Source organism: Manis pentadactyla, chromosome 2 (genome assembly GCF_030020395.1).
Source record: "Manis pentadactyla isolate mManPen7 chromosome 2, mManPen7.hap1, whole genome shotgun sequence".
Classification (NCBI taxonomy): Eukaryota; Metazoa; Chordata; class Mammalia; order Pholidota; family Manidae; genus Manis; species Manis pentadactyla.
Window position 1 is genome coordinate 217546090 of NC_080020.1, and position 27624 is coordinate 217573713.

The following is a 27624-nucleotide window of genomic DNA, read 5'->3' on the forward strand; positions in this document are numbered from 1 at the left end:
AATTTATAATTCTTTTGTGGGTTTTTTGAAGAACAGCAGTCTATACTGCAGTTTCCCTTTACCACAATCCTTTTCCTGCCTCCAATAATCTTTTTCAGCTTAATAAAGAACAGCTAGTATTAACCTATTCACGTATTCAAAACTACCCATTTGTATACAGGTGCTATTATTTTTGCAAACTTTTCATTTATTTCCCACATATGTACACATCGTCCATATTAGAAAAAATTCAAAAACCTGCTTAAACTGTTTGTAAAACTCTCATTAGGTGATTTTTTTTTAGATAACTCATACCACAGGAGACACATGAATCAAGACCTATTTCACTATTTTTTAGAACAAGGGTCCAGATCTCAAAGTGTGAAATTTTGTAGTACATAAAATTATCTCTTGATAGTTACCTAGCCTTTCTTAATTTGACAGTAGTCATGGATTAGTAATAAATTAGTAAACCATACTTGGAAATACTTTTTATCTTTATAGAATGGATGTCACTTTTCCCTACCCTTTTGACTTTTTTTTTATAAAATACATCATGATATTGTTATCATTCTCGTGAAATTAGCTAAAAGATTTAGCCTTTCATTTTAATTTAGTTTCTGAGAACATTTAAATGGTAACCCAAAGCTAAGATACGCTTGATTTAGTGCAAGTACTAGAAATTTACTTTATACTGTATCTATAACTTTGAAATATTAGTGCATTATTTTCACTTTAGAGCTTGCGAAGATAGTTCTCATCCTGGAGGACTTTCCTTTAGGTAAAGCAACGAAATTTCCCAATTTGGAGCTGAGAGGAGTCCCATTTTTTATGGTTTGAACATTCCCAAAAATGCCTCAGGGTTTCAGAAGTGGCGAAGACATTTTTAAAACTTGGGCTGCCTAAATGAAGGACCGTTTTTAAGCTCTGCTGGTGGTTTGGCAGTTTTCAGTGCTTGCCCGTTTATGTGATTAGTCAGAAATACCTTAGGAGTCTTTCCTAGACCTGAGAGGAGAAGACAGTTTTCAGACCTACTGGGTCTGAAGGTCTTTGACTAGGGATCCCCAGAGGCCATCCAGTGTGTCAGAACGTTTGACTTTCATAGTGTCTGTGACATAAAGTGGCAGTTTTCCAATTGCTCTGTTGTTGTCTGTCTTGTTTTCCAGTGGTAGAACACTTTTTACCAATTAACTCTTACATAATCAGGAATGTAAAGAATAGATAAAAGCTGTTCTAAAGGAAGAACAGCCAGGAGTATATGAGTCAGTGAAACATGGTTAAATTTTAGATTGCCAGTTTTGTTTCTTGGGTTCTTACAAGTAGTATTTTCATTTTATTATGTAATTAGGGTATTTTTTAAAGGTTAAGAATTTTAATAGTTCAAATTTGCTTAGTTGATGTTGCATGTGATTGGTTGAATTTTTTCTTGCCCACTTAATTTGCTTTATGTTCATTTTATTCCTCATTTTTCTTTTTATAGGACCCAATGTTGTCTTCCAGTGTGAAAGCACCCCAGAGACCCACTATCCAAGTTTGACTCTAGCGTGGAGGCAGGGCAGGCAGCCCTGATCAAATATCTCCTACACAATTCATTAACTTCGTTTGAATGTTAGAGCCACTTGTGATTATTTCTTTGTGTTTCTAATTTACAGTTAAAATTTATTTGTAACAAGTTAAAGGATAGTGGGTCTTTGTGTGGCTTTCCCTGCTGTTCACTCTGGCATCCTTTAGCATTTTTCTTCTTTTTTAATTTGGTAATTGTAGGTCATTAGCATGCATATTGAGTTTGCCCTCACATGGTGGGAGTTCAAACACACAAAGACCCACTATTTGCACAAACTGTTCTCGCTGGTTTGGAATGGGCTGCCATGCTTTACTAATGTTACTGCAACACGTATAGTCGTTACAGAGTTCAGATAAAATTTGCGTATGTTTGCTATTATGTTTGATCGAATCCTAATCACAGTGAGCTTTTAATTGGTTTAATATGTGATTTGTCCCCAAAAAATGCACTGTTTACTCTCCTAGTTTCTCATATGCCAGTATTTAAATATATTTAAAGGCCAAGAACTGGAAATAACCTTTTCTCTATTTTCTGTGTATTTCGGGGTGGGAGCAGTACACTTTGGGTAGCTTTTCTTATCTCATTGAAGAGGAAGGCAATCTGCCACAGCAGTACGTGCACAGTGGGACGTGTTTCATGTTTTAGCTGCCCGAGAATGAGCAGCGTACTGTGGTAGTTCTCCCAGGATCTGTGGGCTCAGGGCTAATGAAGAGACTATATCTCATGCTGCAGCAGTTAGTTGTTACATCTGTACTGATGACCTAAACATGAATTATTTCTCAGGAATGAAAGTCTCCCATTGTTGACTGTGAGATATGAAACCTTCCCTAGCTAGATAGAATATTCGTATCTATAACATATTTTAAAGTCAAAATCCATATTATCTATTTTAATTAGGTGACTAAATTCCCCAGGTCACAAAAGGACACTGGTTGACATTCTTCTTAATATATTTAGTAAAAATCATAAGGAATCCTTGCAGGGTTTTGAATGCCTCTGAAGCAGGCATACAGGCTCTGTCTAGTCAAGAATGAATTTGAGTTAAGGAGAGATGTGTGAGTGCTGGCATTCCTGCTGTATGTCCTTGAAGCTGCTTTGAGGTTAGAAGATTGATTTTACTACCAGAATTCGCTAACTAATATCTGCTCTTGAACCATATTGGCTACTTTGGCATGGAACTTTACTTCTTTTCCTTGAATGAAAACACTTTAAAGATAAAAATTATTATAAACTAATAAATGAGAATACTTAGCTGAAACAAAAAGGGGTTTTAGTAGACAGTATTAAATTGTATTTGAAAATCAATGAAGTGTATGCAATTTAAAATGTTTACAGATTGCAGTGCAATCTACTGTTTATGAATGTCAAAGTATTATCAGGAAAAGTGTCCATACAATCAGAGTCTTATTTCCTCACAGAGTTCTTTGAGGAGAGAGAAATATGTTTTTATATCTCTGAGTTTAGGTTAGAGGCATATTTTGTGCAATATTTATGTTAATGTGCCTATACATTATGAATGAATAATTTAGTCATATATTGCCTAAATCATTTACAGCACTTGAGAATCAACAGTTTAGCTAGAATTTCACAAATTTTAAATGTCTGTTCCACAACACTTCACATTATTGGAATGTATGGTGATTGTATGTGTGCTCCCTGGAGTAGGGATTTCTAGTTAGACAACCTCAGTTTTTATCATTTGATGTTATCATGATACTTTTATAAAGTATGACATTAATAGGAAAGCAATAATACACTTCACAGGTAGAATAACAGATTTGCCTGTAGTCATGACAGGAGACAATGCAAAGACTGAGTCCTTGTGAATTCAGCTGATCTTCCAAATTGTACAGATTACTTGATCTTGCCTTTTATTTTCTGAGCTTACTGCTTTTTCCCTCTTTAGTTGGGTTCAGATTAATCACAGTTACTTTACATTTTAAACCCTGAGGTTAGAAATCAAAACACTGTTAATTAACCACACAACTTGACATAACATTTTCTCTCTATAATTTTTAATTTGGGCTTGTCTAATACACTGATAAATTATTTCAAAGGTATTTTTATAATTCAGATATCTTCACTTTTACACGGATAAAATAGATTATTAAGAATGCCATCCAGGTAGTGCTTAGCATCTGCTATCAATTTGAAAATAATGTATTCATCAGGTACCTATGGACTACATCACATTATGGCATATTTAAGCTGAATGTTTGGAAAATAAATTTACTGTATTTACTGAACTGTCACTTCTTGGTGTAGGTATTTTGCCATATATTTGAGAGAAAGCTGAAAGTAAAGGAAATTATATAACATACAATAATAATTAAGTCCTCTTAAAAATGCATGCACTTAGTCCTTTGCAGTACCTCACAGTCAGCCATGTATTTGCACTTGTCCTCACTCTGTGTAAGAGGCATCTTTTAATTTGCTTAGAATGCAACATTTGAAGGAGTTTATCAGAAAAGTAGAATTTAAAAATGGGAATAAACCAACCCCACAGAGGTAAAGAATCAAAATACCTATTTATTTAAAGATTGCAGTATGTGATAATAATTTCTAAAGTATGTTATTAAAGGTAATGGATCTTCCAGCAATGAAAAAATCAGTCCTAAAACCAAGGCTGATTTTTCAGAAAATTTAAATCAACTTCACAGTTGTATAGTTTCCTATACAACTTTATTTTAAAGAATCATTTTAAAACAATACATTTTTTTAATGTAACTGCTGTTGTTTTAAAATAAAATATGAATTCTGATAGTTTAACATAAAGACACTGGGGGAAGGGAAAGTAGAGAAAGAAATGCCAGTTCCAGTCCAAAGCTTTATTTGCCAAGTTGTCTTAGAATAAATTTTACCAAGTTACGAAGTCTTGTAAATAGAATCTGTAATGGAAATGCTGAGAGACTTTTGTCTAAAGTGGCATTTTTGGACGCTGCTGTGATGCTACTGTAATGTATAAATTATTAAATTGTTGCAAAGTGCTGTTTTTTGCCTTAAATTTTTATTTTGTGTGTCTTGAAAATAGTATTAAAGGTATGGAGATTGTGCAAATGCTGGGCACGCTTGGCATGAGGTAATCCATTTTTATTTTTACAAAATTGTAATATAACTATGCAAGTGTGTTTATTAAAAGGACACAAACTACATTATTTGTACTGTGTATTTCTTTTGAAGCATCCTTTAGAACTTATTTTTAATTGTTTATGTGTAGTCATGATCGAATTTCTTTGGAATTTCTCTTTTTCCTTGGCATAGTCTCTGGTACAGGCCAGCATATTGGTTTATATCACAGGGGGGCAAAAGAAATTTTTAGGTGGTCAAGATGGAGAGAGTGATCCGGGATACTCAAAGCAAAAGAAATTTTGATTTGAACATAAAATAAAATATAATCTAGGATAATAATAGGCTATTATTTCATTTACAATTTTTTTTTTAAACTCTTTTCTGAAATGATTTGAGGGAACTTAGAAGTCAGTACTCATTGCAAATATAGAATAGACATTTTTAAATCAAAATAAGAGTCTATATAAAAGAAACTGTGGTGAATGCTTAGGGGCAACAAAGTTAAACAGAGCATTACACTTAAATTTAAGTTGGTGGTTTCATTCTGAGTGAAAAAAAATACAGATCCAAATCCAGCCCATCCATCAGTGGCATAAACAAACTCTTTCCCTAAAACTGGAAAGTCCTCTTTCCTTATCTCTGGAAAGTCATTCAGCTAACATACAGGAAGCATTTGCATAAGGCCAAGCAGATTACTAAGTGCCAAAGAGTATGAAAATGAGTGTCAAATGGTCCTAGTCTCAGGGGATGAGGCACATACACAGATAATTGTAAAACAACATGCTAAACAGGGTGATAGATACATACTGGGCACCAAGAGAGTACAGAAGTGGAACACCTAATTCAGCTATAGGTTGGTGAATTAGAGAAGACTTCTTGGAGGAGGCACCTACGAGATCCATAAAGTAGGAGTAAGCCAGATTGGGGGGTGGGGAACTGGGATGGTGGAGAGTAGGATAAAGACAGGGAACAGCATGGGTAGAGCAGGGGAAGTGATGATAAGCGGTTCATCATTGCTGGAGTAGAAGTGCAAAGCCAGGAACAGTGAAAGTTGAGGCTTGAGAGGCAGACCAAGGTCTAAATCAGAGATTCTCTAGCTTAGCTGCTCATTGGAGTTGCCAGGGAAGCTTTAAAAAAGTGTTGATGCCTGAGTCCTGATTTAAATGATCTAAAGTGTACACTGGGCATGGGGCTTTTTCAGAGCTCTCCATATGATTCTGATATGAAGCCAAGGTAGAGAAAAAAAATGATGAAACAAAGTTAAGAATTCTTAAGGAATATTGGCTGGAGTTGGGGATTGATGGGATGTGGGGAAGGTGGGAGAGTAAGTTTGATTCCAAGGTTTGTATCTTGGTGACAGGGTGGAGTAATGGTGCCACCCACTATAGTAAAGAGTCAGAGTTGGGGGAAGAAGATGAGTGGTTTTGCCTGCAAAGTACCTGTGGTACACCCAGGTAGAATTGTCCAGCAGGTAGTCAGATATGATTAAGGTACACAGCATCAGATGTTCCACAATGGCGGAATAAATGCATATTAACAGTTTTTGAGCCAATGAAAGTAAATTAGATTACTTGGAGGGAAAATCAGGCCTTTGAGGATATCAGCAGTTAAGGGTTGAAGAATGAAAGGAACCCATGGAGACAGGAAACAGGTTTAAGAGAATAAAGAGATTGTTGTGCTAATATTGCTGCCATCTTTTATAAAACAATGAAGTTCTGACTGTACAACCATTGCTCATACCAGTGAAAAGCAGGGAAGTGCTGTTCATTGAGCATTTGCTAATCTAGGTACTTTTCTAAAGTCCTCAAATATTTTACCTCATGATTTTCTTCTTACAAATAGGGAAATTAAAACACTTGTCCAAGTTAAATAACTTCTCACATAGCTAGTAAGTAGTGGAGCTGGGTTTAAACCCCAATGACCTGGCTCCGGAGTCCATGCTCTTAACCTCTACACTAGTGTGCTAATTCTGCCACCATTTTCATAATAAGGAAGTGCCTGCAGTATAACCATCACTTGCACCAATGAAAAGGTAAATTCAGTGGCGGCATAGTGTTTTCTCTACATAAAAAGTACACAGAAGAGATCAGGAGGCAAAGACTGAACATAACAAGACTCTGTAAGAGTAGTGTTCAGAAGAGTATAGTTTTTATCAGTAACAGCTAATGAGATATAAATCATATACCATACAATTCACCCATTTAAAGTGTAAAATTGATTTTTAGTATGTTCAGAGTTGTGCAACATTGTCACTGTCAATTATAGAATATTTCGTCACCTCAAAAAGTGTTAATGTGTTGGTTTTTTGTGAAATCACCGTACTGTTTTCAAGGTACATCCATCCTGTCGCATGCATCAGTACCTCGTTCCTTTTTATGACCAAGTATTATTACATTAATTTTATTATATGGATCTAACACAGTTTTGTTTATCCATTCATCAGCTGGTGGACATTTTGGTCATTTTTACCCTTTGGCAAGTATGAATAATGCTGCTGTGAACATTTGTATGGTCATATGTTTTCATTTCTCTTGGGTACATACCTAGGAGTGGATTTGCTGTGTCAAATGTTACTTTATGTTCAGCTTTTTGAGGAACTGCCAGACTGTTAGTGGCTGCTCCATTTTACATTCCCACCAGTAGTGTACAAGGTGTACTGTTTTTCCACATCCTTACCAACACTTGTTATTACCCAACATTTTATTATAGCCATCCTTGTGCTGTGAAGTAACATTTCGTTGTGGTTTTGATTTACATCTCCTTGATCAGTAATAACATTGAGCATCTCTTCCTGTGTTTGTTGACCATTTGTTTATTTCTCTGGAGATAGGTTTATTTAAATCTTTGCTTAATTTTTTTTTTTTTTTAATAATTATTTTTTATTGAAGGGTAGTTGACGCACAGTATTACATTACATTAGTTTCAAGTGTACAACACAGTGGTAGAACATTTATATACATAATTCTAGGTTCCAGCTATCACCCTACCAAGCTGTTACAATATCTTGACTATATTCCTTATGCTATACATTACATCCCGGTTACTTATTTATTTTACCATTGGAAGTCTGTCCTTTTTTTTTTTTTTTTTTTTTTTTTTTTGTGAGGGCATCTCTCATATTTATTAATCAAATGGTTGTTAACAACAATAAAATTACGTATAGGGGAGTCAATGCTCAACGCACAATCATTAATCCACCCCAAGCCTAATTTTCGTCAGTCTCCAATCTTCTGAGGCATAACAAACAAGTTCTTACATGTAGAACAAATTCTTACATAATGAATAAGTTACATAGTGAACAGTACAAGGGCAGTCATCACAGAAACTTTCGGTTTTGCTCATGCATTATGAACTATAAACAGTCAGTTCAAATATGAATACTCATTTGGTTTCTACACTTGATTTATATGTGGATACCACATTTCTCTCTTTATTATTATTATTTTTAATAAAATGCTGAAGTGGTAGGTAGATACAAGATAAAGGTAGAAAACATAGTTTAGTGTTGTAAGAGAGCACATGTAGATGATCAGGTGTGTGCCTGTAGACTATGTGTTAATCCAAGCTAGACAAGGGCAATAAAACATCCACGTATGCAGGAGATTTCTCTCAGAACAGGGGGGGTGAGGTTCTAAGCCTCACCTCTGTTGATCCCCAATTTCTCACCTGATGGCCCCCCTGCGGCTGTGCCTGTCTTAGGTTGTTCCTCCCTTGAGGAATCTTACCCGTCTCTGGCTAACCAGTCATCTTCCGGGGCCATACAGGGAAATGTAGAGTTGGTAAGTGAGAGAGAAGCCTTATTGTTTGAAAAGGTTAGCTTTTTACTTCTTTGCATATTTATGCCCTGTGGCTTCTATGCCCAGCATTTGTCTTGAGGTGTCTTTACCACTTGGAAGAATTATGATACTCGGTAAATTTGATATGAGGCACGAATTCTATTTAAGGGTTGTAATTAGGAAGGAAGAAGAAAAGCTATAGAAGTAGCAGGCGGAAGAAAACATGGGAAGATTGATTATTTCTTTGACATATCTTCTTGTAGAGTACCTTCAGCATGTATAGGTTTTAAGCTACTACTTAAATTGCGCACACACATTAACATAATAGGAGTATAGTTACATAACCAAAGCATACCTGTAATTACCAGCCATCTCCAGTGAAACCAAGAAAACCAGTTAGGCACCTTAGGCATTTGTGAAAACTTATCTATGATATGGTGGATATTGTCCAACTGAACTTGAACAGTCTGAGAGAAATCAGACAAATTAAAACAACCCATTCCTGGGTGCTTAATTTTTAATTAGTCTTCATAATCGCTTTTTAAACTTTGTTTTAAACAAGAACAACAAATTATGAATGATGTGCCTAGCTGTATTAATGCTGTCTGTTGTCAAAAGACAAAATCACTTAGTGATAAAATCAGAAACGGTGATAAAATATGTGTAGTGGGAAGTACAATGGGAGGTTTGCTTTGAATCTTGATTCCCCCACCTCATCCTTCTGAACCTTAGCCTCAGCTGTAGAACAAGGAATAATATTGTACACACACAATACATAATTGTAATACCTGCATTGCAGATGAGACTTAAGGGATTTATGAAGGACCAAATCAATATATTGAATTTACAAAAATAAAATCATGAATGTCTGTGGCTTCATGGTGGGAGCATGCTACCTAGAACATAGTTTGTGCTCAATTAATATTTGCCAAGTAGATAAAATGCTATTCTTTTACAAATAAGATATCCAGTGATTTCCTAGTGCCCTGATAAAACTTCAGTATTAAAGACAGCCTTCAGCAAATGCACACAGGATAGTAATCTGGATTTACTGTAAAACTCACCTCTTTTCACTGAACTTAAACACAGTGAGACTGAAAACCATTATGTGGTACTCTGACTGCTTAATTTGGACACACACAGAATAGCATTGTTCAGTGGCACTGCCCTCAGAAGGGCAAGGACTTTTGGGGGCTTAATGACATAATTTGAACAGACCCTGTTTGCATTAGTCATCACAAATTGTCTTTTGTCCTTTACCTTTGGGAATCTTCACAGATCTCTCTCTCCTTTCTTAAGCATCTCCCTTACTGTTGCTGCTTATAATTTAGAACTGTGGTTCCCAACTATAGTAGGACACAGAGTTTTCATTATTCAGAATTTCTCTCTCAGTCTCTACATCCTCCCACAAGTGTGGGGGATCTTGTGACTGAGTCCACCACTAATTATTCCTCTGGGAATTTTGGCCTGATAGTTGCCATGAGCTCTCATTTTTCTTACTTTCCTATACTTCCTTTCTACCAGAAAGAACTTACCAGGATATTTTCATCATTCTCTCTGACCACCTATAATTAATATCAATGTACTATTTCCTGCAGCTCAAAGTTTATCTTTGTAATCACATTCTGTGAGTACTTGTTGAAGACCTACTGTGTGTAGACACTGGGGAATAACAGATCACAAAATAGGCAAAAATTTCTTCTCTTTTGGTGCTAACATTTGAAAGATGGAAAACAAATAAAATGAATAAGTATGTAGCATCTTAGAAAAATAAAGGGAGTGAGTCGAAACAAGAGAGGATATAGATCCAGCGGGTTTTCAGTTTTAAAGAAGCTACTCAGATAAAGCCTTTCTGAGATGGTGACATGTGAACAAAGACTTGAAGGACATGAGGGCTATCTGGAGGAAGTCATGTGGATATCCAGAGGATCATTTGAGGCAGAGGGAACAGCACATAAAGGGCCCCAAGGAGGAGCATGCCTGATATGCTTGAGGAACAGTATGGAGGCCAGTGTGGTTGGAACAGAGGGAGGAGCAAGAGGGGGAAATGAGGACAGATGACAAACAGGGGAGACTTTAGGTTCTTGGGAGCTGTTTTTAAAAACTTCGGCTTTTGCTTTGATTGAGGACCCTTGAAGGGTTTTAATCAAAGGCGTGACATGATTGGTATGTTTTAACAGGATAACTGATTTCGTAGACTAAAGCAGGTGGTGGGGTAGGGATGGGGTTAGAGGCAAGGAGACACATTTGGAGGCTGGTTCAATAATCTAGGTGAACAGTGGTGGCTTGATCAGAATGACAGTAGTGGATGTGGTGAGAATTGGTCAGATTAGGGGTATATTTTGAAGGTAGAGCCAACAGGTGGATTGAATGTGGATGTGAGAAGAAGGAAAAGCATCAAAAATGTCTCCAAAGATTTTGACCTGAGCAACCAGAGAGATGGAATTTCCATTAACTGAGGTGGAACTCAAAGAAGGATCCAGTTGGGAGAAGAAGATCAGGAGTTTGGTTTGGAATGTGTTATCTTCTCTCACCTTCAGGATGTACAAGTGGAGATGCTGGGTAGGCAGCAGAACATACGGTGGAGTTCAGAAGAGAGATTCTGGCTGGAGTATAGATTTGGGAGCATATCAATAGGTAGGTGATATTTAAAGCCATGAGACTGGAAAGGATCGGCAAGGCTGGGAATACACAGAAGAGCTCCAAAGACTGAGCCTTGGGGTTCTGATGTTAAGTCTGGGGATTTGAGGAGGAGTCAAGAAATGAAACCAAGAAGGAGTGGCCAGTGAGGTAGGAGGATATGAAATGAGATGGTGGCCTAGAAGCCAAGAAGGATTTTAAAGAGAAGGGCGTGATCAGCTCTTACAAATGCTAGTCGTAGATCAAGTGAAATGGGATGCCTTGTGCTAACAGAGAAAGCTACCTGGGGGTTTTAGGAAGCTAAATAATTTTATGTATAGTCTTCCAGCTATAATCAGAAAATGTTTTTACACAGTAATGGAGACTCTTTGGTATTTGTTGAAATTAATTCCATGGGTGCTTGAAAATGATGTGTATTCTCTTGTGTATGTGTTGTTTATATTAAGCTTTTACATAGTGTTCAAATATTTCATATTCTTACTAATTTGTATTGAGAGAGAGAGATTAGAATCACTTTGATTATAGATTTTTCAGGGTTTTTTTTTCCACCTCTTCTTTTTTCTCTTTTTTGGAAGGTAATTCTGTTACTTTTGAATTTTACACTTTGAGGCTCTCCTGTTGGTTGAAAATAAGGTCAGAATTATTGTATCTCCCTAAATTGTTTATGACATACAGATCCTTGAAAAGCTATTTTGTCTGTTGCTAATAAGGCAACCCCAGCTGCATTTTTTATATTTTGTAAATATGTAGTTTTTCCAACCCTTTACTTCTAACTTCTCTATAACTTTATGTATCAAGTGTCTTTGTAAACAGCATCTAACTGAATTTTTAAATCCAACCTAGAATATGTCTTAACTGACAGATTTAAGCCATTCACATTTATTAGAGTTCTTGAATGGTTTTATTTGTATCTATCTTACATTTTCTATTTACTGTACATTTTCTTTCTTCTTTTGCTTTACATACACAGGACTTCTGCCTTCATCAAATTTATTTCATATCCCTTTACAGGTATAGAAGTTTTATTTGTCTAGTTTTTGAGTAGTTACCTTTCTATTTTTAACATGTGTGTTTACCTCAAAGTCTAAATTGGATCAGTTTATCTACCACCTTGTGATCAATGCTAGTGGGATGCTTTATTTCTAGTGATTCTCCTCCTCTTATTATTGTTTTTTTGTGTGTGTTTAAAAATAATTTTAAGGTGTATTTAAAATTCAGCTTGAGTTTATACTCATTAGCTGTCATTATTATTATTTTATACCACCAATAATTGTTTTGATTTTTTCATATATTTACTAGTATTTTTGCTCACCATACCTTTTCCTTTTTTGTTTCCACCACTCCTTACATCTCATTTTTCCTTCTTATTCAATTCCCTTTTCCCTGAAATACATTTCATAATACTTTCTTTGGTCACACCACACATTAGTGGTAAATACTCTCAAACTCTGCGTGAAAGTGTCTTCTCCCTCATCCATGAATGGTAGTATGAGAATTCTAATTTGACAGTCATTTTTTCTCAACACCCCCTATTGTTGTGCTGAGTTGTGTGCAGCCAGTCTAATTGCTATTGTAGTCTGATTACTGTGTAGTTATTCTGTTTTAATTATTTTTTTCCCCTTGGTGTTTTTCGGTCTCGGTATGGATTTATTTTTATTTTTTCCCTAATCAGGAGTTCCTCCTGCATGTGTGGAGTTACATCGTTCATCAATTCTAGAAAACTTCAACCATTATAATCTCAGTGTTACTTCTTCCCATTCTTTCTATTCTCCCTGCCTAGTCTCCCATTAGATGTATGTTGGACTTTGTCATTCTGTTCTTTGTGCCTCTTAACTTCCATTTTTGTATTTTCCATATTTTTGTCTTTCTGGGCTGCATTCTAAGTAATTTCTTCATATCTGTTTTGAAATTTACTAACTCCTCAGATGTGTGATTAGGTATTATTATTTCTTATTTTCTTAGTTATTATTAGTTATTATTTCCATGGTAATATTTGCCATTTTTATTTGTTTCTTTTTCAAATCTGCCTGTCCTTTTTTTATAGATTCTACTTATGGTTTCAAACCTTTCGTACATGTCTTGAGTTATTTTAAACATCGATATTTTTTTAATACAGTTTGTTCTATTACCTTATGTTCTTGGACTTCTGATCCTCATTTTTTTTTTATAGTGCATCATTCCTTGCATTTTCTAATTCTTTACTTTGAGCTCATCTTTAGTGAGACTTTGTTTTCCTCTGGAAATCCTGTGGAACCAGTGTTATGAGAGTGACCCTCCAGACCAGTTGTACATTTTCTTTGGCCAAACACCCTACGGGTATCACCAGCCAGGACCAATGTTTGTGTTAATTCATCAGTTTGGGAATTCTTTTATTTTCAAAAACATATATAATACATGCTTGTTTTGTCTGTCTTTTGCAGGAGCTAAAATAGAGCAATAAACAGGGATCTTGGGCTTCTGGGGATGGGAGAGGGCACTGTGTATGATCCAGAACTTTTTTTTTCTTTTGGTATCATTAATCTACAATTATATGAGCAACATTATGGTTACTAGACTCCCCCCATCATCAAGTCCCCCCTATATACCCCATTACAGTCACTGTCCATCAGTGTAGTAAGATGCTATAGAATCACTACTTGACTTCTCTGTGTTGTAAAGCCTTCCACGGGCCCCCCCTACATTATGACTGCTAATAGTAATGCCCCTTTTTCCCCCTTATCCCTCTGTTCCCACCCATCCTTCCCAGTCCCTTTCCCTTTGGTAACTGTTAGTCCATTCTTGGGTTCTGTGAGTCTGCTACTGTTTTGTTCCTTCAGTTTTTTCTTTGTTTTTATACTCCACATATGAGTGAAATCATTTCATACTTTCTTTCTCCACCTGGCTTATTTCACTGAGCATAATACACTCCAGGTCCATCCATGTTCCAAATGGTAGGATTTGTTTTCTTCGTATGGCTGAATAATATTCCATTGTGTATATGTACCACATCTTCTTTATCAATTCATCTACTGATGGACACTTAGGTTACTTCCATTGCTTGGCTATTGTAAATAGTGCTGCAATAAATATAGGGGTGCATATGTCTTTTTCAAACTGGGCTCCTGCATTCTTAGGGCAAATTCCTAGGAGTGGAATTCCTGGGTCAAATGGTATTTCTATTTTGAACTTTTTGAGGAAACTCCATACTGCTATCCACAATGGTTGAACTAATTTACATTCCCACCAGCAATGTAGGAGGGTTCCCCTTTCTCCACATCCTCACCAACATTTGTTGTTGTTTGTCTTTTGGATGGTGGCCATCCTTACTGGTGTGAGGTAATATGTCATTGTGGTTTAAATTTGCATTTCCCTGATGATTAGTGATGTGGAGCATTTTTTCATGTGTCTGTTGGCCACCTGAATTTCTTCTTTGGAGATCCTCTGTGTCTGTACAGATCCTATGCCCATTTTTTAATTGGATTATATGCTTTTTGTTTGTTGAGGTGCGTAAGCTCTTTGGATGTCAACCCTTTATCGGATCTGTCATTTATGAATATATTCTCCCATACTGTAGGATGCCTATTTGTTCTAATGATGGTGTCCTTTGCTGTACAGAAGCTTTTCAGCTTGATATAGTCCCACTTGTTCATTTTTGCTTTTGTTTCCCTTGCCCGGGGAGATATGTTTGTGAAGAAGTTGCTCATGTTTATGTCCAAGAGATTTTTGCCTGTTTTTTTCTAGGGGTTTTATGGTTTCATGACTTACATTCAGGTCTTTGATCCATTTCAAATTTACTTTTGTGTATGGGGTTAGACAATGATCCAATTTCATTCTCTTACATGTCGCTGTCCAGTTTTGCCAACACCAGCTATTGAAGAGGCTGTCATTTCCCCATTGTATATCCATGGCTCCTTTATCATATATTAATTGACCATATATGCTTGGCTTAATATCTGGATTCTTCTATTCTCTTCAATTGGTCTATGGGTCTGTTCTTGTGCCAGTACCAAATTGTCTTGATTACTGCAGCTTTGTAGTAGAGCTTGAAGTTGGGAAGTGAGATGCCCCCTGCTTTATTCTTCATTCTCAGGATTGCTTTGGCTATTTGGGGCCTTTTGTGGTTCCATATGAATTTTAGAACTATTTGTTGCAGTTCGTTGAAGAATGCTGTTGGTATTTTGATAGGGATTGCATGGAATCTATAGATTGCTTTAGGCAGGATGGCCATTTTGACAATATTAATTCTTCCTAGCCAAGAGCATGTGATGAGTTTCCATTTGTTAGTGTCCTCTTTAATTTCTCTTAAGGGTGTCCTGTAGTTTTCAGGGTATAGGTCTTTCATTTCCTTGGTTAGGTTTAATCCTAGGTATTTTATTCTTTTTGATGCCATTGTGAATGGAATTGTTTTCCTGATTTCGCTTCTGCTAGTTCATCATTAGTGTATAGGAAAGCAAAAGATTTCTTTGTATCAGTTTTGTGTCCTGCAACTTTGCTGAATTCAGATATTAGTTCTAGTAGTTTTGGAGTGGAGTCTTTAGGATTTTTTATGTACAATATCAAGTCATCTGCAAATAATGACAGTTTGACTTCTTCTTTACCAATCTGGATCACTTGTATTTCTTTGTTTTGTCTGATTGCCATGGCTAGGACCTCCAGTACTATGTTGAATAACAATGGGGAGAGTGGGCATCCCTGTCTTGTTCCCGATCTCAGAGGAAAAGCTTTCAGCTTCTCACTGTTAAGTATGATATTGGCTGTGGGTTTGTTATATATGGCCTTTATTATGTTGAGGCACTTGCCCTCTATGCCCATTTTATTGAGAGTTTTTATCATGAATGGATGTTGAATTTTGTCGAATGCTTTTTCAGCATCTATGGAGATGATCATGTGGGTTTTTTTCCTTCTTTTTGTTAATGTGGTGGATGTTGATCGATTTTTTAATGTTGTACCATCCTTGTATCCCTGAGATGAATCCCACTTGATCATGGTGTATGATCCTCTTGATGTATTTTTGAATTCAGTTTGCTAATATTTTGTTGAGTATTTTTGCATCTATGTTCATCAGGGATATTGGTCTGTAATTTTTCTTTTTTCATGGGGTCTTTGCCTGGTTTTGGTATTAGAGTGATGCTGGATTCATAGAATGAGTTTGGAAGCATTCCCTCTTTTTTTTTTTTTTTGGAAAATTTTAAGGAGAATGGGTATTATGTCTTCTCTGTATGTCCAATAAAATTTCCACGTAAATCCATCTGGCCTGGGGGTTTTGTTCTTGGGTAGTTTTTTGATTACCAATTCAATTTCTTTGCTGGTAATTGGTCTGTTTAGATTTTCTGTTTCTTCCTTGGTCAGTCTTGGAAGGTTGTATTTTTCTAGGAAGTTGTCCATTTCTTCTAGCCTATCCAGCTTATTAGCATATAGATTTTCATAGTATTCTCTAACAATTCTTTGTATTTCTTTGGTGTCCATCATGATTTTTCCTTTCTCATTTCTGATTCTGTTTATAATTGTAGATTTTCTTTTTCTCATAATAAGTTTAGCCAGGGGTTTATCTATTTTGTTTATTTTTTCAAAGAACTAGCTCTTGGTTTCATTGATTTTTCTATTGTTTTATTCTTCTCAATCTTATTTATTTCTTCCCTGATCTTTATTATGTCCCTCCTTCTGCTGACTTTGGGTCTCATTTGTTCTTCTTTTTCCAGTTTCAATAATTTTGACTTTGGACTATTCATTTGGGTTTGTTCTTCCTTCTTTAAATAGGCCAGGATTGCTATATACTTTCCTCTTAGAACTGCCTTCGCTGCGTCCCACAGAAGTTGGGGCTTTGTGCTGTTGTTGTCATTTGTTTCCATATATTGCTTGATCTCTATTTTAATTTGGTTATTGATCCATTATTTAGGAGCATGCTGTTAAGCCTCCATGTGTTTGTGAGCCTTTTCGTTTTCTTTGTATAATTTATTTCTAGTTTTATACTTTTGTGATCTGAGAAGTTGGTTGGTAGAATTTCAATCTTTTTGAATTTACTGAGGCTTTTTTTTGTGGCCTAGTATGTGGTCTATTCTGGAAAATGTTCCATGTGCCCTTGAGAAGAGTGTATATCCTGTTGCTTTTGGATGTAGAGTTCTGTAGACGTCTTTTAGGCGCATCTGTTCTAGTGTGTTGTTCAGTGCCTCTGTGTCCTTACTTATATTCTGTCAGGTTGGTGTGTCCTTCGGAGTGAGTGGTATGTTGAAGTCTCCTAGAATGAATGCATTGCATTCTATTTCCTCCTTTAGTTCTGTTAGTATTTGTTTCACATATGCTGGTGCTCCTGTGTTAGATGCATTTATATTTAGAATGGTTATATCCTCTTGTTGGACTGAGCCCTTTATCATTATGTAATGTCCTTCTTTATCTCTTGTTACTTTCTTTGTTTTGAAGTCTATTTTGTCTGATACAAGTACTGCAACACCTGCTTTTTTCTCCCTATTGTTTGCATGAAATATCTTTTTCCATCCCTTGACTTTTAGTCTGTGCATGTCTTTGGGTTTGAGGTGTGTCTCTTGTGAGCAGCATATAGATGGTTTTTGCTTTTTACCCATTCTATTATTCTGTGTCTTTTGATTGGTTCATTTAGTACATTTACATTTAGGGTGATTATTGAAAGATATGTACTTATTGCCATTGCAGGCTTTAGACTCGTCGTTACCGAAGGTTCAAGGGTAGCTTCTTTACTATCTAACCATCTAACTTTAACTCTCTTATTATGCTATTATAAACACAGTCTGATGATTCTTTATTTCTCTCCCTTCATATTCTTCCTCCTCCATTCTTCATATGTTAGGTGTTTTATTCTGTACTCTTTTGTGTTTCTTTTGACTGCTTTTGTGGATAGTTGATTTTATTTTTTGCCTTTAGTTAGTATTTGGTTGGTCTGCTTTCTTTGCTGTGATTTTATTTTCTCTGGTGACGTCTATTTAGTTTGGGAATTCTTGAAGTCCAAATTTATGTGAGATGCAAGCCCAGCATTTCAATTCTTTATGATCATCTCACTGTTCTGGCAGGAGGATTTTTTCCTAGTCCTGCCTGTAGTCTTTGTACTACTGCCAGATCCCCCCTCATTGACCAAAGCTAGGTAGTAGCCAAATAAAATAGGGGCTTGTGAGGTTGGCCTCCTTGCAGTATGGAATGGAGCAAAGGAAAGGTGAGAAATGGACCTGGGGACCAACACAATAGTCTACCATTTGACAAATATTTCCTGACCTCCATGGTCAAAACTCTATTCAAAATACTATGTCAAAACAATGTTATAGAACTGTATTAGACACAGTCCCTAACCTCCAGTGGAGAGATGGGCATTTTGACTACATACAGGTGAACTGCAATACAAATTACATTGTGTGAAGTGTTAAAATACACACACAAACCAATACCATGGCAACACTAAAGAAAGGCAGTCTGGGAGTAAGTGGAACAAGGGATGGAAAAGGTTTCTGTAAGTAGAATCACATGACCCACACCTTGAAGGGTGTGAGATGGTTGTATGTGGAGAAGAGGGCCATGGACAGTGTGTACAGCACATCATGAGGACTAAGCCCAGGCCAGGTGTGCACTGCCCCATGGACGTTCTTGTAAATGCTGTGTAGTTCTTTCAAGGCAATGTTTGTAAACCCAGCGCATCTGCTGATAAATGTCTACTTCCTACAAAGAAAACTAAAATAATATTTTGAAACTCTACCTTGTTTCCCAATAGGGTGTGCCGACCTCCAAACACTGGACACCATGCAGCCAATTGAGAGGAAAAGGCAGGGCTACATTCATGAGCTGATTCAGACTGAGGAGCGGTACGTGGACGATCTCCAGCTCATCGTGGAGGTGAGGAGACGGGCTCCATCTCCTGTAGGGGGTCATGGCAGGCCTCAGTCTCAAGGCGAGATGTCCCCTTTGATGTGTGCATTCACAAGTAGTGACAGGAGCTCTCACACCCTGGAAGGCTCTCCGCCCACTGGAGAGTGCTTAAAGGTCCCAGCCAGCTCTTCCGCCTGATAAGGTAGCTCAGAGTGCAGAGAGCAAGCGGGCACTCAGACGCCCCAGCTGGTGCGGTGAGGGCCCCACACGGAAGGCCAAGGGTGTACAGGAGGGGGAGGCACTAAAGCAAACTGCCTCAGAGTTTTGCCTCTGTTACCACTACTGTTTTGACACCTGACATTTTCATAAACTTTAATATTTCCAAAGGTATTGTGAAGCAGTGAGAATGTTTACGTAACATTTATATGAGTTTAGGAAACCAAATATTGTAAAATATTTCCCAGTTATCATGTATTTACTGTTTGTTTATTTTTGAGGCTATTAATATTACCAAGTGACCTCTAAGCTGATAACAGTTGTTGGAAGAGCAGCTGAAAATAATCTTAATAATTATAAACAAAATAAGATTTCACACTTCTGTTTTACTTTTGTTTCCATGGCAGATCACACAGGGCTCATGAATCCAAGAAGGAGTTGCATCTTATCACAGGGCCAATGAATGATTTTAATAGAGAGAAACATGTCATGTATTTTGAAAGATCACACGTGAGAAGAGCTGTCTCACATAACTTCACTAGCTCTTTAAGGCTCTTTAAGACATTCTATAGGAATCCTAGTTGTTGAGTGGAAACTTGGACTAGGGGTCAAAGAGAGCTGAGTTTGGGCTCTAGCACTTCCATATTCTAGCTTTGTGACCTTGAGCATATCACTCTCTCAGCCTTTATTTCTTCACGAGTCAATTGAAAATAGTATTACCTGCCTCAGCTTGACCTACATCATCTATGAAGTTCATTGAAAATCCACACATACACATATGCACACGTGTGCACACGCCCACACAAGCATGTGGGTATATGTACATGTCAGCGCTTGGTAAATCCTTGAGTGCTGTAGAATACAGCCATACTGTTATTCCCCTTCAGCCAGCCACCCTCTGAAATCCACATGGGCAGGGTGGTCAGTCTGAGGGGAAGTGTAAGTCATTACTGTTTCTTTTGCTGAACTTCTCACATACTGCTTCCAGAACTCATGCTTCCTCCGCTCTGCAAGCACTTACAGTATGTAGGGGTTTTATGTGCATGGTGTTATTGAAACTTTGTAACATCCCTAGGAGATAGGCATGTGAATCTCCTTTTATTGATGAGGCTCCTGAATTTGGTCCTTAGAATCAGCCTTGATGGGAGCCTGTGCAGCAAAAAGTAGAGTATGCAATTTAATATTTAGTCATCATAAATGTGTTTATTTAAAAATACCATGATCTTATTAGTTTCGGTCCCTGGAGATATTATTTAATTTAGACCACATAGGCTGAATATTTACACTTAAGCTAACTTCTTTCATGTTTTGAATTTAGGTTTTTCAGAAACGGATGGCAGAGTCAGGCTCTCTCACAGAAGGAGAGATGGCCTTGATCTTTGTGAACTGGAAAGAACTCATCATGTCTAACACAAAACTGCTGAAGTGAGTCGTGTTCATTGCAGGGACACCCTAGCCACAGGGCTGAGACTTACATATGTAACTCTCTGCAAGGCTGTTTAACAAAGGCCCTTTCAACTGTTTTCTGTTCCCTCAAGCTTTTTATTTTATTTATTTTTACTGAAGTATAATTGATATACAATATTACATTGGTTTCAAGTATACAACATAGTGATTGACAGTTATCTATATTATTAGGTGCTCACCCCAACTAGTGTTACAGAAACATAGACTATATTCTCTATGCTGTACTTTCACCCCCATGGCTAATTTATATTGTAATTGAGATTTTTGCCTCTTTATCCCCCTCACATACCCCACTTGCCCACCCACCCCCTCCCCCACAGTAAACACCAGTCACTTCTCAGCATCCATGAGTCTATTGCTGTTTTGTTCATTTTGTTTTGTTTTTAGATTCTAATTATAAGTGAAATCATATGGTATTTGTCTTTCTCTGTCTGACTTATTTCACTAATAATACCCTGTAGGTCCATCCATGTTGTTACCTTGGCCAGAATTTTTTTATGGCTGAATAATACTCCATTGTGTAAATGCACCACATCTTCTTTATCCATCTATTGGTAGACACTTTGGTTGCTTCCATATCTTGGTTATAGGACAGTAAACACAGGGATGCATATATCTTTTCAAATCAGTGATTTTATTTCTTCGGGTAGATTCCTAGAAGTGGAATTACTGGGTCATATGGTATTTCTATTTTTAGTTTTTTGAGGAACCTTCATACTTCTTTCCATAGTTGCTGCACCAATTTATATTCCCACCAACAGTGTAGGAGGGTTCCCATTTCTCCACATCTTCGCCAACACATGCTATTTCTTGTCTTTTGGATAGTGGCCATTCCTACTGGTGTGAGGGGATAACTTACTATGGTTTCAATTTGCATTTCCCTGATGATGAGTGGTCTCGAGCATCCTTTCATGTGTCTGTTGGTCATTTATATGTTTCTTTGGAAAAGTGTCTATTCATGTCCTCTGCCCATTTTTTAATTGGGTAATTTGGGCTTTTTTTGGTTTTGACTCTTAGGAGTTTTTTATATATTTTGGATGTTAGCCTCTTAGCTGATATATCATTTATGAATATTTTCCCATAAAGTAGGTTGCCTTTTTGTTCTATTGATGGTGTCCTTTGCTGTACATAAGTTTTTTAGTTTGATGTAGTCCCACTTGTTCATTTTGCTTTTGTTTCCCTTTCCCAGGGAGATGTGTCCAGAAAAAAATTGCTCATGCTTATGTTCAAGATATTTTTTCATGTGTTTTCTTTTAAGAGTTTTATGGCTTCATGTCTTTATTTAGGTCTTTAATACATTTTGAGTTCACTTTTGTATATAGTGTTAGGCAGTAATCCAGTTTCATTTTCTTACATGTAGCTGTCTAGTTTTCCCAACACCATTTATAGAAGAGACTGTTTTTTCCCCATTTTATATTCTTGCCTTCTTTGTCATATATTAATTGACCATATATGCCTGGGTTTATTTTTAGGCTTTCTATTCCAGTGATCTATGTATCTATTCTTTTGCCAGTACCATACTGTTTTGATCACTGTAGTTTTGTAGGTTAGCTTCAAGTTAGGAAGCATGATATCCCCAGATTTGTTCTTTCTTAAAATTGCTTGGGCTAATGGTCTTTTGTGGGTCCATACAAATTTTAGGATTATTTGCTCTAGTTCATTGAGTTTGAATGCCATTGGTATTTTGATAGGGATTGCATTAAATCTGTAAATTGCTTTGGGCAAGATGGCCATTTTGACAATATTAATTCTTCCTATTCATAAGCATGGGATAGATTTCTATTTTTTTGTGTCTTCTTCAAGTTCTTTCATCACTGTCTTATTTCAGAGTGTAGGTCTTTCACCTCCTTAGTTAGGTTTATTCCTAGGTGTTTTAGTCTTTTTGGTATGATTGTAAGTAGAATGGTGTCCTTGATTTCTCTGCTAGTTCATTTTAGTATATAGGTATGCAACAGATTTTTATATTTATTTTGTATCCTGTAACTTTGCTGAATCCATTTATTCTAATAGTTTTTTGGTGAAGTCTTTAAGGTTTTCTATGTATAGTATCATGTCATCTGCAAATGATGGTTTTACTTTTTCCTTTCTAATTTGAATGCCTTTTATTTATTTTTCTTGTCTGATTAACATGGCTAGGACTTCCAGTACTATGCTGAATAAAAGTAGTAAGAGTGGGCTCAGGCTTTTTATTTTATTATCATTTTATGAAGTGCCCTATAACTAAAATACATAATTATGGAAATCAAGAAATAAGGAAAATACTTTGATTTAAAAAAGAAAAATTTAAACCATTAAACAAACAATATATTAACACATGATTCCAAAATATATTTGACTCTGTCAGGTAGTTAGAGGCAGGAGAGAACTGTAGCTCATGGCCCAGACATAACTGGCTAGTTGGGCAGTCTTCCTTGTCCCATTGTGAAATTCCCTGCTTTGCAGGAATTTTCCATCCCTTCTGCCTGTGAGGACAGGCTCCTGGGGGGGCAGGTATCCAGTCCCAGCTCTTGCTGTGTCTCCGCCCTCACTGGGGCTCAGCAGCTCTGCTGGGGACAGTGCTGGCCTCCACCTCCATCCTGGCCTCTGAGTGCTTCTGCTCTCTTCCCCTACAGATGTGGAAATTTTCTTTCTTCTTAGTTCAGCCAAGAACAAGTTAGATTTTTTCAAAAGGAACCACTAAGAGATGATGGTGAAACCAAAACAGTACCAAAGGCCATGGAACCCCAAGTGTAGCAGAGTCTTTTCCTTAGTCTCGGCTCACATTCACCCGCTTGGCTTGGCTGGCAGAGCCTTAGACCCAAGCTGCCTCCTCCGCCTCCTGACTTTTCCTTCACAGTGCCAGGCTTTTAGGCCACTCCCTGGTCACCATTACCACTGGTCTCCCGTGATCCCCACCCCTCGTTCACTAAGGACATTCACTTAGAAACAGACAGTGAGAGGGTGTGTTGGTCGCAGGGCCTTGCGGGTGCGGAAGAAGACCGGGGGAGAGAAAATGCCCGTGCAGATGATTGGGGACATCCTGGCGGCCGAGCTGTCCCACATGCAGGCTTACATCCGGTTCTGCAGCTGCCAGCTTAACGGAGCAACCCTGTTACAGCAGAAGACAGATGAAGATGTGGACTTCAAAGAATTTTTAAAGGTAACTCCATTCTGGGGGGTAGGTAGGCTGGCCCCCTTCTCAGCCTGAAGGCAGAGGCATACAGCTGCCCAGTCTGGAAACGCAGCAGTGGCGCAGGGACCCCATCAGGGAAACGTGCTTGTGGCAAAGAATTTTCTGTTGCTTTGTCTTGCCTTTCATGCTAAAGTGATTTTTCTTGGTACTTGGAACCATGATTTTTTTCATCTAAGAAGCGGAGTATTTTTTAAGCCTACTTACTTAAATTATCTAGTTTGTACTCCAAAAAAAATCCAGAATGTCACTTTCTTCATTTTGTAAATTATATTTATTTTATACCCATCTCATTCCAGAAAGAATATAAGGTTGATGAAGTGTATAAAACACAACAAGATAAAATGAAATGTTTAAGTGGATAAATAAAATGGGGCAAAAAGGAAGTGAGAATAGGAACAAAAGGGCACCAGGAATTAGGATAACATAATATTACGTATGTGTCATCCTACACATTTGCTGGGAGGGTACACAGATGGCATCAGGGCTTCCGGAAACCAAGAGAAAGGAGGGGAAACAAGCGGCTCCATGATGCCGTGGTCAGAAATTAAAAACAAACAGTTGATAAGGAGAAGTAACACTCAAATTGTACCAGAAAGAGAACATGATATAAAATGTATTGGATCCACAGCATCCTTACAGTGAAGCAGAAAGGAGCTTCGTGTGGCTGGTCATTATACTAGCGTGGCACACTTTGAAGTTGTTTTCACTGACACTGTTCAGTAGTAGAAACTGTTACTACACATGTTAAATGATGAGGGAGGTGAAAGTAAAATCTTTTTCTTTTGCTTTTTTTACATTTCTTCTTGGGTTTTTTTTGGTTCATGAAATACTGCTTATTAGCTTCCATTACATAGTCATATCAGTGCCTTGAGAGAGAAAAGACAGAATTGTGATATTTTCATCATCAAAAAGGAATGGAAAATAATTAAGCATAAAATATAAGCTGTTTAGTCAGAAGATAAAAATGCTGAAAGGAAATGGGAGGAATCAATAAAGATAACAGCACAAATGATAGAAATATATCCAAGAACAGGTATGTTGAAAGGAACTAATAAAATAGGACTCTGGTAAATCTACTAGAAAAAGAAAAAACCACAAGTAAAAAGAACAAATATAAAGATATTTCTTAATGTAAAAAGGTATATAAGTATACAACTTTAAAATGTATTATAATAGATGTGAAAACATTAACAAAACTTGTTGAAAATGAGTTCAATTGAGAATAGAAAATCTGAAGATACTGTTAACCAAATTAAAAATTGAGTAACTTACCCAAAAAGAGGAGCTGGGTTCACTTGACAGATTTAAAGGTGAATTCTTCCCAAGTATAAAGGAACAGATTATTCTGTGTTATATAAACTGTTAGAGATCATAGAAAAACAAGTAGGAAGCCTGCCTCAGTCCTTATATAAGGCAAAAGTGGTCCTGACCCAAGGCCTGTTTTCATATTTGTATTTAATTATAAAAAATGAAAAAAACATTATGAAACAATATATTTTACAAATATAGTTGCTAAAATCTTAATTAAGATATCAGTGAATAAGATTAAGCATTACATGAAAAGAATGATCTATCATAACTAAAAAGTATCATCCCAGGGGGCAACATGATATCATTCTTAGAACAAGCCAGCCTTAAGAATCAGGCTTCAGAATCAGGCTGCCCGGGCTGGAATCCCAGCCCCATCCCTGTCCAGCTCTGTGACCAGGGCAAGTTACTTAACATTTGGTACCTTCAGTCCATTCATCTGTAACCTGGAGGTAATCAAATAATACTTTTAAAGTACCTTGCCTCAGAGACCACACATAGTAAACATCTAATAAATGTAATTACATTTATCTTCCTTATGATGATCTCAGCAATGCAAAAATGGTTCACAGTAAGTAAGGCGCTGAGGACAGAACCCTTCAACTGGTGGTAAGGGTGGAGGCAGGGCTTGCCTAGAAAAGAAGTAGAAGAAACAGAAGGAAACCAGGATCGTAGAAACGAACATTGATCAGAAGAATAGTTAGATAAATGTACAATTGTGAGTGCATGTCAATGTTTTAAATCATCAATAGGAGGATTAAAAAGAGGACATTTAACCTTCTAAAGCATAGTGAAAGATTTTTGAAATTTTTCTTCCAAATAGTAACAACAATGTAAACAGAATGCCAATGTCATCGCAAGTGTAATAATAGTTAAAATAAACAAAAAGTTTATAGTCTTATAATGAAAGGCATTGTATTGATTACATTAACTAATAAATGTAACTGCATTTATTAGATGTTTACTATGTGTGGTCTCTGAGGCAAGGTACTTTAAAAGTATTATTTGATTACCTCCAGGTTACAGATGAGTGGACTGAAGGTACCAAATGTTAAGTAACTTGCCCTGGTCACAGAGCTGGACAGGGATGGGGCTGGGATTCCAACCCGGGCAAAACCTAACAATAAACTGTGTTCAAAAATGTTACTTTTAAAAAGACTCAGAAAATATAGACATAAAAAGCATGTGGATGCTTGATATATCAATGTATATCCAAAACAAAAGGAAAGGACAATTTTAATATCCCATTATGGGGAAATGATTAGATAAATTATAGTAAAAAGTATTTTTCAGCCATTAAAAATGATGGAGCAGAAGCAAGTAAATGGTCCTTGGCTTCCTGGAGAAAATAGACCGGGGGGCCTGGAGTCACCTCATATGTGACACCACCACCTGTATACCCAGTGCAGATGTGGCACTATGATAACAGTAGCCCTGGGTTATCATGAGCTGGAGAAGGATCACTGAAAAGGAGGGAACACATCAAGGAAGTGGGGAGCCTGGACAAGGGGAAGTGTACCCTGAGTCTTCAGGGAAGAATATGAGTTCAGCAAGTGAAGAAAGCAGAAGGGACAGTACAAGCGAAGGCCAGAGCAGTCATTACTGGTAGCATGTCACTAATGGTAATGCTACAAAAATGGTAGCGATTGGTGCTAATAAAGCAAGTGCAATGGGCAGGCAGCGGCAGGGGATAATCAAGAGCCATCTACAAGGTGTCGGTGGTGACTCCTGGGTGCATGGGGGGAAGGTGGGTGAGTGCAGAATGGTGCTACCAACTCAGTTGGGCAGACGGGGAAGGAGGTAGAAGAGAAGACTTCCACAAGGGGAGATGAGGACTTTGTTTTCAGGTGTGTTGAGGTATTGAGGTACCTTTGAAATGTGCAGGGAGGGAGAGGAACGTGGTCAGTGTAGAGCTCCAGAAAGCATCTGCCCTGCTCTGGGACTCACTGCAGAGGTCTGGGACAGCACCTATGGTTCACAGTGGGTAGAGGAGAAAGAAATGAAGAAGGCTAAGAGTCACAGGCTGGGAAGACAACCCAGGGAGGGTTCTGGAAGCAAAGGGGGAAGTAGTTGCACAGGTTGTCCAATGTGTGTAAGAAGAACCAAAAAGCCTTGGGTTTGGCACATGAGATGAGATATCCCACTGTTAATCTGATACGTTTTTTTGTATCCTGAGTTTTCAAAAGAAGTTAGGAATCTAAAAAGTAGTCAAAGTCAGGAGTATGGCCAGTGTTTCCTTTATTTTCTTTGGGTCTGTGATTTCCCCATGAGCCTCACTTATTTTGCAGAAACTGGCATCTGACCCTCGATGTAAAGGGATGCCCCTTTCCAGCTTCCTGCTGAAGCCCATGCAGAGGATCACCCGCTACCCTCTCCTCATCAGAAGTGTGAGTCCCCCGGCTGGGACAGAGAAGTGGGACCTTTGCAGTGCAGAGGCCATACCCAGGGAGCCCCCAAGCATGCCAGCCACCCCTGCCCCACAGTGGGCTCCCCAGTCTGATGGACAGGCACCGTAACAGCATGTGTGCACATTTGCATATGTGTGCGCATGCACAGGAACACACACACAATCTGAAGGCCTGAGTCCTTGACGTGGGCGAACAAAAGAGGCATCCAATGTCACTTGGGTC

At 37.5% G+C, this 27624-nt stretch overlaps 1 protein-coding gene across 12 annotated transcripts in view; it reads left to right on the top strand.

Annotated features, from left to right (window-relative positions):
- The window catches only part of ITSN2 (intersectin 2), a 129716-nt gene that overhangs the window by 93639 nt on the left and 8453 nt on the right, over positions 1 to 27624 (top strand). For 11 of the 12 annotated variants that reach the window (XM_057497403.1, XM_057497404.1, XM_057497405.1 and 8 more), the window contains 4 exons: positions 18737 to 18858; positions 20366 to 20472; positions 23470 to 23653; positions 27283 to 27381. In XM_057497403.1, the coding sequence (XP_057353386.1) occupies positions 18737 to 18858; positions 20366 to 20472; positions 23470 to 23653; positions 27283 to 27381 (512 nt within the window). Of the gene's footprint in view, positions 1 to 1459; positions 4696 to 18736; positions 18859 to 20365; positions 20473 to 23469; positions 23654 to 27282; positions 27382 to 27624 lie in introns of those variants that run through there. The other variant, XM_036881928.2, reaches the window with a different exon arrangement.